The sequence below is a fragment of the Pseudopodoces humilis genome, chromosome 17 (genome assembly GCF_049639895.1).
Source record: "Pseudopodoces humilis isolate 2021_Gansu_Grassland_sample_001 chromosome 17, ASM4963989v1, whole genome shotgun sequence".
NCBI classification, from domain to species: domain Eukaryota; kingdom Metazoa; phylum Chordata; class Aves; order Passeriformes; family Paridae; genus Pseudopodoces; species Pseudopodoces humilis.
Window position 1 is genome coordinate 8585308 of NC_142216.1, and position 17969 is coordinate 8603276.

Here is a 17969-nt window from a genome sequence, read left to right on the forward strand (position 1 = left end):
TTATTATACTGCTCTAGATCAGGAAACAGAAGAATGGTATTATGTACCTTGAAGAAAAAAGCAGGAAATGAATAGATGGTTTGCTTGTATCAGCTGAATCTGAGCAGAATATGCAATATAATTATCCTTGTTACCATGCATTTAAAATTAGAAACATGGGTTTTAACTTTATGGAACATAGTTCATTGGCCTGATCCAAGGTTTAGTGACGAGGGAGAGTGCTGTGAACTTTCTTTAGGGCTTGTGCCCTCAAGGACAAAATTCAAGAAGAGTAGTTTAGAGAAATATTTTCTTGTGCTGTGTATATTAATCCTAAATATGATGTCATGATGTTCTAAACAGTACAAATGGAAAATTATGTGTATGTGCATTTCTTTCTCTATTCATCAAGAATGTGCTGAGCATCCTTGTTGCAATCAGGAAGGGTGGACAAATCACAGGAGAACTTTTGTTCAGAAGCCGATCTCTATTCCATGTGTGTCCTTAATGATGTAGAGTAACTGGCTCATGCCATAAAAAGCCAGCCAGATCTGGTCATGATGACATATTTCCACCTTTATTTCAAGTTCTGCAAAATGATGACTCTGCTAGGATATAACCAAGGTTCCTTTCTGGTTTCCTGCAGGCTGAGACACAGCAATTCTAAAGACATGCATCGGAGGCACGCGACCCTTCGGGAGAAGGGCCGGCGCCAGGCCATCCGCGGCCCTGCCTACATGTTCAACGAGAAAGGCACCAGCCTCACGGCAGAGGAGGAACATTTCCTCGACTCTGCAGAATATGGCAACATTCCCGTCGTGCGAAAAATGCTGGAGGAATCCAAAACCTTGAACTTCAATTGTGTCGATTACATGGGACAAAACGCCCTCCAGTTGGCAGTAGGGAATGAGCACCTGGAAGTGACAGAGCTGCTCCTCAAGAAGGAGAATCTTGCTCGAGTCGGGGACGCGCTTTTGTTGGCCATCAGTAAAGGATACGTGCGCATTGTAGAAGCAATACTGAACCACCCAGCCTTCGCACAAGGACAGCGCCTCACACTCAGCCCTCTCGAGCAGGAACTGAGGGATGATGATTTTTATGCTTACGATGAAGATGGAACTCGGTTCTCCCATGACATTACCCCCATCATACTTGCTGCCCACTGCCAGGAGTATGAAATTGTTCATATCTTACTTCTAAAAGGCGCACGGATTGAAAGGCCACATGACTATTTTTGCAAGTGCAATGAATGTATGGAAAAGCAGAGGAAAGACTCCTTTAGTCACTCTCGCTCAAGAATGAATGCCTACAAAGGATTAGCCAGTGCTGCTTATTTGTCTCTGTCCAGTGAAGACCCTGTCCTTACTGCTCTAGAGCTTAGCAATGAATTGGCCAGGCTAGCCAACATTGAAACTGAATTTAAGGTAACTCACCACTGTGCCTTTTTCCTTGGGCTGAGTGTTCAGCCTATTGTGTAATTTACATGTTTGATCAAATTTTGGGTTGCTGTTTGAGGGGTGGGGAGTAAGACTGGCAGAGAGACTGCCAGATGTGTTAGCTATGCCTAGATTCAGATCACTGTCATTCTCCAGTTAATAAATGCTTGGAACTGAGCATTGTGTATTACAGCAGAAGCTTAAGTTTCTGTGTTGCACACTGTGATTGCTTAGAATCTCTAGTTTGCAGCAGGAATAAAAATTAGATTATTCAAAAAATGGAGACTCATTTTTTGTAAGAAAGGTAAGTCTTTTAATTGAGCAATCTATTTTAGAGGCAGAGTTCTAGAGACTGTTTTAGGAACCCAGTACATCTAGTTCTGCCGCAATGATGAAAGGTATAAATCAAGAATTTTTGGTCCTCTGTAAAATAATTTAAACTGCATTGCATCTTAATGGTTTGGTGCTGCATCTATACATGATGAATTTCATGAAAAAGGAAAAGAGAAACAATCAATAAATTGTTATGAAGTTTATCATCATGCCAAATGTAAGACTAGAGCTTGTGGAAGTCTTAAAGTTATTTGAGATTTCCATTATCATAATGACTTTGTAAATGTCCAATGCCATTTGCAGTATTTCTCTAAGTCATTTACATGACATAAAGAGCATTTTCTCCCTTTCTAATATAAATTCATCACTGAACCCCTCATTTTCAGTGGCTCAGCCATCATCATAAGACTTTTTTCTGACTTATGGCTATTGTGCAGCTACAACCATGATCAGACTCTAGGGTAATAAAGTCTACATTGTGAGTGCACTGCAGCAGGATGCTCACCAGGAATCCATTGTTTTAATTTAGAAAATTATTCATGTGTTAAAGCATCTGTTTCAGGATTTGTAGCTCTATCCTGCAGAGGACTAGGGAGATCATCCCCCTGCACCAGGCACTGGTGAGGCCACCTTGAATCAGTTTTGAGCCCCTCACTCCAAGAAAGTCATGGAGGTTCTAGGGCAGGTCTAGAGAAGAGCAACAGAGGTGGGGTTGGATCTGGAACAGAAGTTTGATGAGGAGCACCTGAGGGAGATGGAGGGGCTGAGCCTTGAGAAAGGAGATTCAGGGGGCACCTTCTCACTCCCTAAAACTCCCTGAGGGGGGTTGTAGCCAGGTGGGGATTGGTCTTTTCTCCCAAACAACAAGCAACAGGAGGAACAGCCTCAAGTTGTGCTAGGGGAGGTTTAGGTTGGATATTGAGAAAAATATCTTCACAGAGAAGAGGGTGAAGCCCTGGAAGAGGTTCCCCAGAGAAGTGGCTGTCACCATCTCTGAAGGGATTTAAGGGATGTGTAGATGTGTGGGACACTGGGGACATGGTTTAGTGGTGGCTTTGGCAATGCTGGGTTTAAAGCTGGATCTTAGAGGGCTTTTCTGACCTAAATGACCCTATGAATCTATGCTTTCCAATTTAAAAGTAAGAAGAAAACATATTCTCAGGCTTTGCAACCATTTAATAACTCTAACAGGAAAAACTTCCCACTGAGATCACTTGGGCAATAAAAACAGGGTAAAATTTTGCAAACTCTTTTCCCTCATGTGCATCAGACTGCAAGAACACAATAATGTGAAGGGAAAGTTTTATTTTCATTCAGTCTGACTGAAGCAACCTCTGTGGGCTCAGTGAATCTGACTGAGAGAGGGCTGCTCCAGTGTGAAAGCAGTGGCGGCTCATGCCACACTTAACAACATTAATATCTCATTAATGCTCCAGCTTCTTTTCACAGAAAGCTGCATGTTGAGGGCAGCGTGAGCAGCCTCAGCATTGCATGCCTGTCAGTCCTGATAAGTGTCTTGCTGCAGAAGAGTAAATATATTTCTACCAGAATCTGTCCTTTTACTCCTGGAGCTGCCAGCAGGATCTAAACTGGCACTGGCAGCTACACCAATCTTCCAGGAGCAAACCAACAATCAAATGTTGAAGAGTTTCATGGTGGCTATAGCTCTGCTCTGGCAAATGGATGGGGATAAATCAATACCAGGAAAAAACCCAAAACATTAGAAACCATTTGCCAAATGACTGCATTTCCAGGTTTCTCAAGTTCATTGTGTTATTGGAAGGGCCTGTGCAGCACACATCCATATATGTTAGTGAAGTACCCACCCATACCATTAGTTTGCTTCAAAGATTTCACATTCTTTAAGTATATTAATTCATCCAGAAATAAGAAATTTCTCAAGATTCTAATGTATTCTCACTGTAACAGAAAAACCCCCAGAGATATGTATTTATGTAAAAATATTTATTCTTATTAACATAATCAGTGTGATGTGAAATAGGGTATTAATAAAACAGTGGGGGGTTTTTCACAGAACATGACAATTTAAGGATTTATTTTGAGGAAAGAACACAATTGCTGAAAATGTATTTAAGAGGCCCAAAAATGAAGAAAATTTTTGAAATTAGACAAGTTCTAGAGAGCTTTTTTTGTGACTAAAATAGTACTTTTCCAGAATCTTAATTTGTTTGATTCCTAAAGTTCTATAATTAAATTGGCACTCAACAGATTTATAAAATTATCATTTGGGATTATTTAAGAACATTATTTAAAAATTATGTGCAATTGCAGAAATGCAGTTTTCAGGAGGTACAAAGAGTCCTTGAAATTTTTAATAATGTAGGTGGACAAATAATAATTTAGTAACCTCTGAAAAAACTGCTAGGATGAGCTAATTAAAATATAAATGCAGTGCCTCTTGCCTGCTGCTTGCTGCCCCAAATCTCTTATGCAATAGCACCTTTCAGCACATCAAAATGAGAAGCCAGTACATGTGCTATTTTTTTAGAGAACATGAAATTTTTTAAGCAAGTTGCCTCTTTGTGTAGAGAAATGTGAAACAAAACAGCCACATGGATCACTTTAAAGAAGAAAACTTGTGTTACCTGTGGTAGGCCAGTTTTTTTGGCTTTTATTGTGGCAGAAACTGAATAGACTTTTTATCCCCCTAAATTGCTGAGATTCAGTAATATGCTGCAAATCGGATGAAACAGCTTTGCAAAATGTTGCCAAAAATAAAGTTTTCTTATTAACTGTAGAAGAAAAAATGCCATGAAATATGTAGTCTATTAGTCTAGAAATAAATAAGGGTCCTTCCCCAAAGTAAAATGGAAAATATGGAACCAGCTGTTTCTATGAAAATTCATGTAGAAATGGGGTGGGTGGGAAACCCCTAAGAGATGGATTTCAGAAAAGAGAGAAGTAAACTTCAGAGTCCCTGTGTATGTTTGCAGGTCTTTATGCAATGATATTCTCCTGTAGTGGAGGCAGCCCAAGCTGAAAAAAGATAACCTTAATTAATTGCTTTACCATTTTTGTAATCCCACTTGAAAGCTCAGAATTAAGAACCAGTTCATAACTTCCTCTCTTCTTCCAGTTTTAATTTTGTGTTTTAAAAAACCAAACCAACACCAACTGGAGCAAAGGCAGTACAGACTGGGGGCTCATTTAGTCCAGTGGATGGGCTGCCCTTGGAAGCACAGAGAAAGAGAGGATCCTGTGTGGACTGAAGGGTTCCAAGTGATCATGCTTCTGAAGAGTGTAGGGAAAACTGAGTAGGAAACTGAGGGACACAGCAATTACAAATAAAAAGTACAATTAAAACAGAAATCTAGGACAAAGTTACTATGCTTTGCCAGTTTTCCACAAAGGGTGGAAAACAGACATTAGGCTAATGATTAGTATGTGAAGCTGTTTTGAGGGAAAAAGCATTTCTTGTCAACCTAGCAGAGCTAGGATCCCTCTACTCCACACAGGAAGAATTCTCCCATCTCATTTCTCCCTTTTTTACTCAAAAAACCCATCTGTACTTTCCAATTTCTTTAAAAGCTTGCAGGTATTGGACCTCAGTCATAAAGCAAATAATCTTTCTGCCATCTACAGGAGAATCCTGTTTGTTTTGCTCATATAAATTAGTCTGATGTCACTTGCAGTCTGAATAACATGGCCAGGATTTGTCTGTCTGATCCAGCGATCACCCCTGGGCCAGGCTGATGAGAATTGCTCTCCTCTCTGTCCAGAGAAATCCATCTCCCTCGTGGCAGCGTGGTGTGAAAGCATATGCAGATGATGCAGTTACCAGCTGTTCACAGCCAGGTGACTCATTTCTAATACTCAAATATTAAAAGCAGAGTCAACAGAAGAGTTTTTATATGTCCATCAAAAGCCTTAGGAGATCGAATTTCTAGCAAACAGCCTGCAGGAAATGCCTTTGCAGCTGTCTTTAATAGCAGCATCAGCTTAATATAACTGTCCACACTGTGGAAACTGAGTGAAGCCCAGAATAATAGTTGTGTTTACTTTTCCTAAGGCAGTGACTGTGTACTCCTTTTTCTGGTGAGATCCCACTCCACAGCCAGGACTGTTTTACAGCCTTGCATGCTCTCAAATTAGACCACATGCTTGTGTATGTCAGGAAGCATCCTTGTGATGAAGTAAATCAGGCAAATCATTCCATTTAGCAATCCAGACAAATCAAATTAGAGACTTGTAAAGGAGGCTTAGGAAAGATCTCACCAACCATAAACGGTAAATCAGATCTCAGCTCCTCTTGATTAAAATGTTACTAAGAGCAAGATCAAAATCACCACCTGGAAGACATATGGTGTGTGGTCTTTGTTTGCTGCTCCCACCAACACTGTCAGTGTGTTTACTGCAGCGTAACACGTTTCATTTCTCACTGATATGTTTCTTATTGTCTCTTTTCCTCTAAAACACTTCCTCTAAAAGCTGTTTGAATCCAAAAGCACGTCCTGGCAGTGAGCCTGCTCTCATGTGCAGGTCCTGAGCATCTGTCCAGGCTTATCTGGCTGAGGGACTGTGAGTGGCTGTGGGATGGGGGCTGGTGAGGCAGCAGTTCAAACCTGCAGGGATGAACCTGCTGGAACTGTTCCATGGGGCTGCAGCCGTGCAAAGCAGCTGAGGCTCAAATCCCTCCATTCTCAAGAGGTTTGAAAAAGTAACAAAACAGAGTTATGAGTAATGACTTGTAGCTGTTAGGGATGATCTGACATTCCTCTTGCCACAGTAAGACAGCTCAAACTTTCATTCTACCTAACTATAGATTGTTAACTTCACAGGATATGGTTAACTTAAACTTTTTGTCCATTTTCTCAGTATTTCTGGCTCCATGGCCCAGGGAGTTTAAAAAATCATTATTAGACTCTTGGTCCTTTGAAATGAGTGATAAAAAAAGATAGAAAATGGCATAAAACATTGAAGAGTGAAATAGTAGGAAGGGGAAATACTTTGAGAGAATGGAGGATAGCAGTGAACTTGGAAAGAGGAAAAACACTTGAAAACCCTCAGACTGTAAACCAGCAAGGCTGCACTTAGAAACTCTGCTTCCTACCCAAGCTGAACAGACTGTGGGATTTGTTTGTTCTCAGGACTGACTAATGGGAGCCAGTGCCTGCAACTTATCTCCCACTGAAACCAGAAACTGGAGTGGGAACCTCCCTAACTAGCCCCATGAACATTCTTGTAAATCCATCACTTAATATTTCCGCTCTGACATATTCTTCCTTGAGAGATCTTTTAATCTTTTCTTAATCTCTGCCCTCAACATATTCTCTGTCAGACATCTTGCTTCTGTTTGAGAATACTTTTTATTACTCATATTTATTCTTTCATCAATCTGCACTTAAAGGCTTTAATGTGTTTGTATGACATTTGTTTAAGTTTTCATTTAATTTATCAGACATTCTGTTCTTTTCTTTATTTTTCTTCCAGACAGGATTTGCATATTTTAAAGAGATGTATTTTTCACTCAAGCAGCTTTCATTTTTTTTCCTCATGTTTCAGTTTGCTGGGTTTTAAGAAGAGAAGGCAGAAGGGAACTTCAGAAATTTGGTCTGGTAGGCAGAATGTATTAATTCCCTTTTACTACTGTTTTTATTTTCTCTTGCACAGATCTCAATCTTACCTAGTGCCTTTTTTGAAAATGAAGCATCACCAACACAGATATTTATGAATATATGAAAAGTCACTATTCCCAAGTGGTTGTTTTTTGATATTAATTTTTCTAGGTCAATCTTTAGTGAGAATATTATTTTTTTCTGAGGGATGGAGTCAGGGATGGGGTTTGGTGGTTTTTAACCTTTAAAAAGAACTGATCCTTTTTTCCCCCCTCTCATCTATAAGCCTGTTTTCCCCACTGCCATGACAGCATGCACATTTAGAACCTATGACTTTTTTATTTTAATTTTCACTTGTGGAAAGCAAATGCATAAACAGATACAACCAATTACCCAGCTCATAATACAGGAAAGAATCAAGTCCCAGTAAAGCAGGAAAACAAATTTCCTATTGCTAGAAGTTTAACTTCTTGTTGGAACAAATTAGGTATTAAAATAAGAGAGGAAATTAAAAGCCATAATAGAAATAGCCTGGGAGAAGGAGAATATATTTAAACCTTGTAGTGAAATTAGTGTTTGGCTCACTGAGTGGGACTCGGTCCGTGCAGAAGGAACTCATTCTCTTTGCTGATCTTTTTCTGAGACATATTCACCAATAATAAATGCTACACCAGCTTTGTCTCGAGAGCTAAATTAATTAATTGCAGTTACATTTTTCCATGGATATGTAGCAGAGACTGTGGAAAAAGGATATATATAGTCTTTCTGGCCTTAAAACCCAGCAAATTTGTGAATCTCGTGTTGCTCTCTTTAAATATTTATAAATTAAGAAATATCATTTATATTTTGAGAGCTGTTATGGTAAGTGCTTTTTTTAGGTTCTGTGATTAAATCATTTTTTGCCTGGCACATTGCCCAAGAAAAATGGTTTTAAAATGTTGCATGTGAAGAAAATCTTCAAAGCTTTTCAGAGGGGTGTAGAACCGCTGCCAAAGCTGTGATGTCTAGAGATGTCTGGAGAGATCCAGATTTGTATCTCTGTGTCTGGAGGTGTGTTATCATCTGTCTGTGTCTGCTCACAGTCAAGCAGAGTAGTAGGTGCTGTGATTCATAGTGAAGGGTATAACTCATTCATCTACAAACCACACCTGTACCTGGAAAAATTAAGACCATTTTTCATGGAAGTTGTAACTCTGTTGGCAGCACAAGCCACTGAGCAGTCACATAAAATTGAGTAGTGTCCACTGCCCATGAGGTTATTTCACCTCCCTTAGGAATGACATTGCTGCTAAAATCTCCTAGCTAAAAGAAAACCTCTTTAAAGTTATCAAAATACCTTATAGGCAGGAAAAGGTTTTCTTGGCTTTCCTGGGGAACCAACCCATTCTCTCTTTTGAAAGAGTGAAAGGGGAAAAAAGGACTCTTTCTACAAATCAAAGCATAGACAATGCACCAGTGTAAGAAAATGTAACATTTGAATTAATGCCTCAAGGATTTTGCTCCCCTAAAAAAAATCTCCAAAAATTGAAGGAAACTTTCAGCATTTGAGGATGACAAGACAAGTGCAACCCTGGAAATATTTGACTCTCCCAGAGAGTATAGATGGGATACTTTTGTTTCCCATGATGCTTCTGCAAGTGAGATTTTTGGCAATGCCAGTGAGCACAGCATCAGTGCAATGTTTATTACCCTTTACAGCTCCCTGGGAAGTGATTTTTAGTCCTACTCAGTTAAGGATGAGCAACATTGCAACTGCAGCACTTACATCTAACTGCTTCCAGCCTGATTGAACACATCCCTGGAGCAGGATTTTAGTTTAGGTGAGCAACACTCATGGTCATAAAAATATAAAATAACATGGAATCCTTGTATAATCTTTAATGGCAGAAAACATCTGAGAAGTAGAAACCAGTAAAAAAGCATCATATAAGGAAGTAGCACAGCAGTTTCCTAACCACTGCCAAACAATTTAGAAGCATTTTTACATATTTTTAGCTTTTAAGCCAAACACTGCGATGCTTTAGCCAAACAGGTTGAAAAATAAGTGTAAAATCTGGAACCATTTGAAATTGCTTTAAGGTAATCTTACTCCTGGGATTTCAGTGTTTCCTTACAAATTGCTGTGTTTAGGGGGGACCTGTGAAGGCAAGGTTAAATACATTTATATTAATTTGTGTTACTATGGTATAAAGGAAGTGAAATAAGGTCAAATTAAATTAATATAATGTCGTGTGTTGTGGAGTCATGTTTACAACATATGGCTGAGCAAAGGTCAGTAGGTCACTGTGTGAAGATTTAAGTGGCATTTAACTGGTTAATGGGAGCTCTTGTAGCAGAAGTGATGCTGATACCTGTTCCTCAGCCAGTTTCTGCTTCTTAGAGACAAGGAATCAAGAAAATTCTTTGGTTTTAGAGATTATTTTGAGTTTAGGAATGATGACCTACCTGCATTGTGTTTTTTGTGTGCAAGCACTGCTCTGCAGCAGATTTTGAGTACAGATGCTTGGAAGGTTGACTCTAACAGATGCAATGACCATCACAAACCCAGCAGAGAAGAAACAAATAATTTAGAAATACTTTCAAAATTTAAACAAAAAACTTCAGCTCACCACAATCTTATTATTGTCACATTTTGATATTTATAACAGTTTTAACATGGGAGAAAAACTCAGTAGCTGGCAAAATCATGACCCATTTGACAATTGAGTCATCTTCAGATTTGCTGAAGCCATGATTTCATCCTCACCCTTTGAAAGAATGAGGTGCAGTGAAGAAGTGGGGTGACAAGCAGGTCTGAGGCTGACCCCTGCTCATGGATTCCTCTCTTTATACAAATGAGAAACAACATATCACATCTCAGAACAACATATCACATCGAGGTGTGATCGGCTGGTGTATCAGTAGGTGGGATTTATCCCTACCACAATCTCTCGCAATAATCTGGATTTTCCCACAGAATGAACCCTTGTCTCTCCAGTCTCTAAGCAATAAAGGTGAGACAAAGTCCTCTGTGCCACCTGCTGCTGCTCCTTTGGCTGCCCTGTCCCAGTGCTGGGGCCTTTCTGTGGTGCTCAGCCGGACCCTCGCAGCCGCTCCAGGGCGGAGCATCCCTCATTTCCCTGCCAGCTCTGCTGCCAGATGCTCAGAGAGCTCTGATCAGTAGGGAGAACGATTTGGCCACTTGCCTATGTTTAGTTAACAGTGACAGAGTGTTTTCCTTTCCTGCCCACTGAGTGTGGAAGCCCAGATGAGTCCTGGTGCTCAAACTGGTGCATGCACTCGATGGCAGTGCAGTGAGGAGGGCTCCTGCTGCCCTGAGCTGGCTGTTGGAAAGGAAAGACTTATTGGGCCTTTCCATCCCAGTCTCTGGGCCCTCTGCAGGGAGTACAGAGCTTGTCTGACTTTGAGCTTGCCCTTACACACTCACCATTCATCTGAGAGAATTTTCTCAGCGCACTTACTGATGTGAAATTACACAGCAACACAGTTTCCCTTCTTCTTCCTCCCCTCAGCAATGAGTGGCACCAGGAGGGTCCACCTTAGAGCACCAAAGATGAAGATATTTTTTAGAAAGCCGAAATCCAATTCTTGTTGAGGAAAACAGACAGAAAAGGCTGTGATGACTACTGTAATATCAGTCCAATACAACATTGGTAAGCTTTGCATTTAATTAGAACCACCAAATGGCCAAGCATTCAGCTGGTATCAGCACTGGGGCTTTGGGAATAGTTAGGAGCCGGGAGGTTTATTATGAGCAAGATGACTGCTTTCCAAAGAGTGCTGCTCATTATTCACGTTGGGAAGGGATATCTACTGGAACTACAAATGAGAGTAATTAGGATGATTGCTCCGAATAGAATAATGATGTTAGATCAGCAGATGGGAGAATGCAGTCAGGTACGTTTATCCAGGGCACTGTAGGGAATCAATATCATATTAATGAATGTAAACGAAGTAACACATTCTGAGGATCTCAAGTCTGACATCAAATAGGATGCAGATGGGAAGTGATTTAGTTTATCCCTCATTATGTTGTTAATTGTTGTTATTGTGGATAATTATGATGAACTTATCCTCACCGAGTCCAGGCAGACTATTCAGAGAGTTGTGGATAAACAGTAAGGGTATACAAACAACTTCATATTGCTTTAAAATGGTGCTAGGTACTGTAGTATCTATGGGTTTTTTGGCATTTCCATGATCAAAAATGGCAATTTTCAATATCATTTGTTGCAGGGAAATTGTCACCAGTGCAGCATGGAAACAGCTCATTGCCCACTGGGTGTCATTTCATTCTCACTGTCCAAACCCCAGGATCTGAACTCATTTCAGAACAAAGAGATATAGTTATTCACTTCTTATATTCATACTTCTGCTCAAGAAGGTTCTGCAGCACGACTTCTAAGTCTGCTCTTCTTAGAGAGAGGACAATTTCCATATGGTCAAGAGTGCTCTGTGCCAGGACTCAGCAGCTGGGATCACATTTTTCCAAAGTGCTTGGTTGCTGCTTGAGCTGTGGGAACCAGAATTTCACTCACTCTGATGCTTGTGACCAGTTTTATAAGAGGCTCTCCTTGCTGGACATTGAGAACTGTGGTAGTTGTCTGCTTGAGACCTTGAAAACATAAGGTTATTTTAATTATGAATATCACTTGCATTGTGGCTCACAGTTAAGTCACCATTCACTTGCAGGATGGATTTAGGAGGAGCCTTTTCTTTTCAGCCTTTCTTGACCTGCATGTGCTGCTTGTAGCCAAAATTCCTATGAGAGGAGAGACTCATAGCACCTTTGAACATATAGGTGTGCTCCTTAAGCAAGTTGAAGGTGCCAAAGTTACCCCAGCCTAAGGGATAAATGAAGCTGTCTTGAGCAAATAATTAATTGTTTTGAATTTAAATCCATTATTTTCTCATTTTTTTCCCAGCTGATTTTCAGGAAACACAGAGATTTCAAGCAGCTGAGATCAAAGCCATACAATTGAGGGAGAGCAGCTAATTCTTTTAGTGCAAGGAAGCTATGTCATCTCAGATTGTATAGGAAATAGAAATCTTCCCCAGTGAAGTTTGAAAATACATCAGGAATATAATATACATGGGAAAATGTCAGAGAGAAAAAGTATGGATGGCATGAGGAATGAGAAGCTTGGCCCAGAGGTAACTTTGTGTTTTGATAAATCTCTCACATCAGAGCTGCAGAATGACCTGAAAGGAGGTTGTGGTGAGGTGGGAATTGGCTTTTTCTCCCAGGTAACCAGTGATCCTCAGTGTCACATCCCCACACAGGGAGCAATAAATATCTGAATGTCGTGCAGAGGTTTTGAAGCGTTGCTCTGCATCATCATGAGCTTGGTTTTACTGCTGATGTGAAGAGATCTTAAAGTCTTCTTTAACCAGAAAATTATCAGAGTATTATTTTGAAATATATAGTTTGCATTTAAGGAGAAGCTGTTGACAGGACACAGGAGAGAGACCCTCTCCTTGGCCAAATTTGTGTATTCCCCACATTTGGCATGCACATTTCATTAATACCTGTCTAGCCTGCCCTGTTTATGTGACATCCAGGGACTTGACAGTTTATCTTCTGAAAACAGATGTTTCAGCATAAACATTCAAATGAGCAAGGGAAAATCTGCAAGAAAAAAAACACCTTTCACCTAGTTGAGGAATCAAAAGCTGTGGCTTATTTGTGATGTGTGTTTGAAAACAAGCTGAGGTGACAGGAAAAAGAAGTACCTCAAGCATCAAATGCCATCTTATGTTGAAAAGCTGCTATGCCAACCTTGAGACTTAAAATATTCTCATTTTTTTAAAAAATTGTAAACCAATATAATTTCTGTTCTAGGTTAATTAAATATTTTCAGAGACTTGGAGTGGGGTGTTAGATCTCTGCTGAATAGCACTGATGTTCCTGAGCAGGGATGCTCAGTAATGGTACCTGTCAGGCTGAAGGTGACTTTGGGGAAAGGAGGAGGAGAGATGGAGGTGTTTTTCTGGCAAGTCACTAGGTATGAAAAGAAAAACTGTATTCAGGGTGAGAACTTTGTCATCCATTAGTTTCAGTGTAGAGGGAGTTCACACATACAGGAAAATTATTTTAAGTTTCATATAGTAAAGAAAATCAATAGAAGTCATAAAAAAGGCTGAGAGTGGACTGATTCTGAAATTTCTTATGCAAGGGAATCTAAAACTTTGGTTGAAGAGTCAGGAATTGTGCTCAATCTCTGTCCTTAACTTCCTTTAAAGATTATGTTTGATTCCTGCCTTTGCTTCCCCAAATAATCCATCCCCTAATTTTCGATTAAAAAAAAGCACCCAGACACCTTTAAAAGGAATTGTTCCAAGGGGAAGTCAAAGTAAAGTATTTTTCCTTTTCTAATGTTTTTATTGATAGAAAAGTGGCTTCCAAAATTTATTCATTAGTTTTGGTCCCAGAGAAGCTCCATTTATCCAAAATATGAATACATTCCCAGAAGAAATTATTAGTAGAATTGGTAAATTTTTAAGAGCTAGAGCAGAAAAGAGCTGAAGTGAAAAAGAGTAGGAACAAATCAGGGAGGTGCAAACCTGTCCTTTCTGCTGCTTTTGACAGCTCACACTTCAGAGTTCTTGGAATGTTATTGCTGAAGATTAAACATATACCTGGACCTGCAAATGATGTTGCAAAAGCATGGTAACAAATTCTAAAGGATTTTCAACTCCACAACTAGAATCATTACCACCATCTCATTTAGATTCTTTAAGGATTTGATGTATCTACCAGCCAATAGCTATAAGGTGAAATCCAAAGTCTGTGGTTTGCTTGATTCCTTACTGCTCTATCTCCTCAGTGGAGGGATGTGCTCTCTTAGAGATGAGTTTTGGCAGTGTAGATGAAGAGATGAGGAGAATAAAGAGACACCCCAAAAAAACAGTCTTATTTTAAATCAGTCAGTGCAACTGCCATTGAAATCCTTGTAATGATGCAAGGGATGTTATTTCCATGGCTTCTTGGAAGTCAAAAAATATTTGGTCCTCAATCAAATGATCCTGTTGTTTTCTGGGCTTTTTTGGAGAAGAATAATGTCAGCACAAACAGCACTCTGTTTTGTCCTTGGGTTCTTCTATTGGCCACATCTCTTAGTGTCTCCCGGCATAATCTAAAATCCTCCTCTGCCTGGAGGCCCCTCTGCTCTGCCATGCTGCAACCTGGCACTGCTCAGAGGACAAACCACGGCCAGGTTTGTCTTGGTTCCATTTAGAAGGGTCTAAATTGCTTGGAAAGCAACAGAGTCACACTTCTGAAATGTCAAACTCTTGTATATGAACAGATTGCTTATTATATTATGCTCCCTGGAGATTAAGAAGTCAAGGTCTGGATCATTTTAAAAATGAACTGGGACATCTGTTCCTACCTCTAGAAACATTTAGCAATCTGCACCTGAGTAGGGAAATGTTTTAAATGAGCACTGGACTTTAAATTCAGAGACATGCCCACGGGTATGGCACAATATACGCAGAGCTCCAATAATTCTCTGATGTGCTGCCACTTCAGAAGCAAGAGAACATAAACAAACTGAATGTGCTTTCTGGAAAATTAACTGTACAGCCTTGGCATACAGCCTGTGCATGTAGGCATTCCGTCTGCAAACAATAAGAATGCACTCAACTGTATTCAAAAGTGTCAGCACTTGGCAAAGCTCTTTGGGAGGGGTGCTCAGTGCATTTTAAAGGATAACAAAGTTACATGGTCAGGATCAGGGCAGGGCCCTTCCTCAGCATCTTCTCTCATCACCTTCCCTCCCACAGGCCTTGTGCTTCTTCTCAATCCCAAACATATGGCCAGCCAAAGACACTGTAAATACCCAGAAGGAAATCTGTCCCACAGCTTTTCTGTACAGGTTTGTGCATATTTCACATGGTATCTAATTGGTAAATATTTATAAGCATTTTGAATATTTGACATGATGGTTTATTTAAAAATTTCATTTCAAATCTTGCATGAAATATTTCTGCTTTTTGTCCCCCCTCCTTTCTCTCAGCTTTGTTTTCTTTCTACAATAATCTTTACTTGGGGGAGTTTTCTGTTCGTATTTACAGAATTATCTCTCCATTTTTTTTCTGCTGTCCCTTCTCAAAATGCTAATCTAAGCAATGTAATATTTCTCTCTTTGATATATGTTTATGTGTGATGGAGATTAAATACAAAGAGCCAAGAGCTCAAAGAAACGTAAAAAGAGACTCCATGCAATATGCCTACAGCTTTCACTTGTACAGCAAATTTAATGCTACCCAGAAATGCCAGATAGGTCTCTGGACTTAGTTTTTCTCATTTCACTTAACTTTTTACTCAAACTCCATCTCTCTGACCTGAAACAGCTTTTTTCTGAAAAAATCTGGTTGGTTTTGAACAGATGTGGAGACATGACAGAGTTCATTTAGAACATAATCAACAGATAATAATAGGGTACTCAGAGAAATTGCAGTGAATGACAAGTACCATCAGCCTTTTCAAAACAGCAAAATTAGAAATTTTTAACTCCACATGCACAACAGGGTTAGAAGAAGCAGGAAATGACTAATTTGGAATACTTTTATTATGTTCTAGTTTTTAAAAAATGATATTGTCACATTCTCAGGCATTATCCTGATCCCTCTGTGCTCACCGCCTCTATTGGAAATAAAATTCTCTTCCATGTGTCATTTGAAACAGGATGGCTCTCTTGCCTACTTTTATCCCTCATCTTCCTCCCTGAGGCTTGACAGCGCTCAGCCTGTCAGGATGAGGCCCCAGCATCTCTCATGTGTGATTTGCAATTTTCATTACTGTAAAAATCCATCTGGTTTATGAGCCTCATAATCCTCAGACTTCCATAATACAGCACCTAATTGGGGTGCTTGGGAAGGTTTGGGATGTTGTCATTGCCCATGTCTGCTTCTGCTGCACTGCCAGGAGAACTGAGCTGGATTTTGTGTCTCCAGCCCTGAGTTTCTTGCTGTGGTGCAAGTCTGATCTCACTTGCTCCCACTGCCTGTCCAGGATGGTTCTCCACAAAATTCACTTTGACAGGAGGGCCATGGCATGCCTGGTTTAGGGGTCAAACCTGGCTGGCAGGGCCGTGGTGAAGTGCAGACTGTCCCTTTGCACCCCAAGACACAGTGGCCATCTGCCCCTCGGTGTTCTGGCAGAGTCATGGGGGTCCTCAGGGCTATGATCTTCAAAAACCTTGGTACAACAATCACAGAGAATCACAGAATGGTCTGAGTTTGAAGGGGCCCACACAGACCATCAAAGCCCAGATCCTGGCCCTGCACAGAACAGCCCCAAGAATACCATCATGTTCCTGAGAGTGTTGAGCTCCCTGAGCTCTGTCAGGTTTGGTGCTGTGCCACTGCTCTGGGGAGCCTTTTCCAGTGCCCAACCACTCTCTGGGTGAAGAATATTTTTCTAATATCGAAACTAAACCTCTCTTGACCCAGCTTCAGGTCATTTCCTCAAGTGCTGGAACTGCTCACCAGTGTCTGGAAGTACCTAGAAATGCATCCTTGTTGTCCTTCACCTCTTCCTCCCACCCCTTGCTAATCTCTGCCCTGGGGTGCAGCTTTCCAGCCACTGTCCCAGCACTCCTTCCTGCAGGGAATGCAGCATCTTGGATGCTTCCAAATGTGTGCAATACAGGCAAACGTGTGAAATATGTGGTGCTGGCACAAACACCAGTAGAGCTTGGATGCTGCTTGTAAATAAATCTTCTTGTCTTCCTTGGGATTTTTCCTGTGCGTCAGAACTCACAGGACAGGATTTTAGGTGCAGGTACAGAATTTCTGCTTGCGTCACCAGAACTGTGCTTTGCAAGCCAGGATCAGGAGAAGCTTGGCTGTCAGACCTCTGTTAATCTCAGTTTTAAATACAGAATAATATGTGCTTGAGAGAAATACCCTGACATGAGGAGAGTCATTGAGTGTGTTCTCACCACCAGGGTGATCAGGATTTTCTATGATGACTGTGAGCATTAAGGAAGCCAGAACAAAGATGACAAATGGTTTTGTAAAAGGGATCATCAGAAGACACAGCGGGTTCAGTGATCTTTGAGACTTGTTTTAACAGATGAGCAGTCTCCTGAGAGATGTAATCTGCCCTCCTGCCTGGCTGCAAAATTGCTGGAGGGCAATTTATTTTATTTTATTTTATTTTATTTTATTTTATTTTATTTTATTTTATTTTATTTTATTTTATTTTATTTTATTTTATTTTATTTTATTTTATTTTATTTTATTTTATTTTATTTTTATTCTATTTTATTTTATTTTATTTTATATGATTTTATTTTATTTTATTTTATTTTATTTTATTTTATTCTATTCTATTCTATTCTATTCTTTCTACAGCATGTATCTTGGATAGGATGTATGGCTGCTTGTGTCTACTTAAAAATCAGAGTAAAAAGCTTTGAATGAGGAAAACATCCATAGTTTCTACATATGTACAGAACCAGTAAAAACATTAAGCTTGGAGTTGTGCATAAAGCTGGGTCTTGACAGAGTTTGCCAGCTGGGAACTTGCCATTTGCAGATGCTTTGGAAGCACTTTTCTAGCTGCTACCAAATGTCTTTCCTTAAAGAAAGGAGAAGAGGGAAAAGAATCTAATCTAATCTAATCTAATCTAATCTA

At 40.0% G+C, this 17969-nt stretch overlaps 1 protein-coding gene across 1 annotated transcript in view; it reads left to right on the plus strand.

Moving 5' to 3' along the window:
- The first annotated feature begins 650 nt into the window (after positions 1 to 650).
- TRPC7 (transient receptor potential cation channel subfamily C member 7) overlaps positions 651 to 17969 on the plus strand; it is a 62518-nt gene continuing 45199 nt past the window's right edge. Inside the window, exon 1 of the mRNA XM_014253054.2 lies at positions 651 to 1403. Coding sequence (XP_014108529.1) covers positions 651 to 1403 — 753 coding nt within the window. The remainder of the gene's footprint in view (positions 1404 to 17969) is intronic.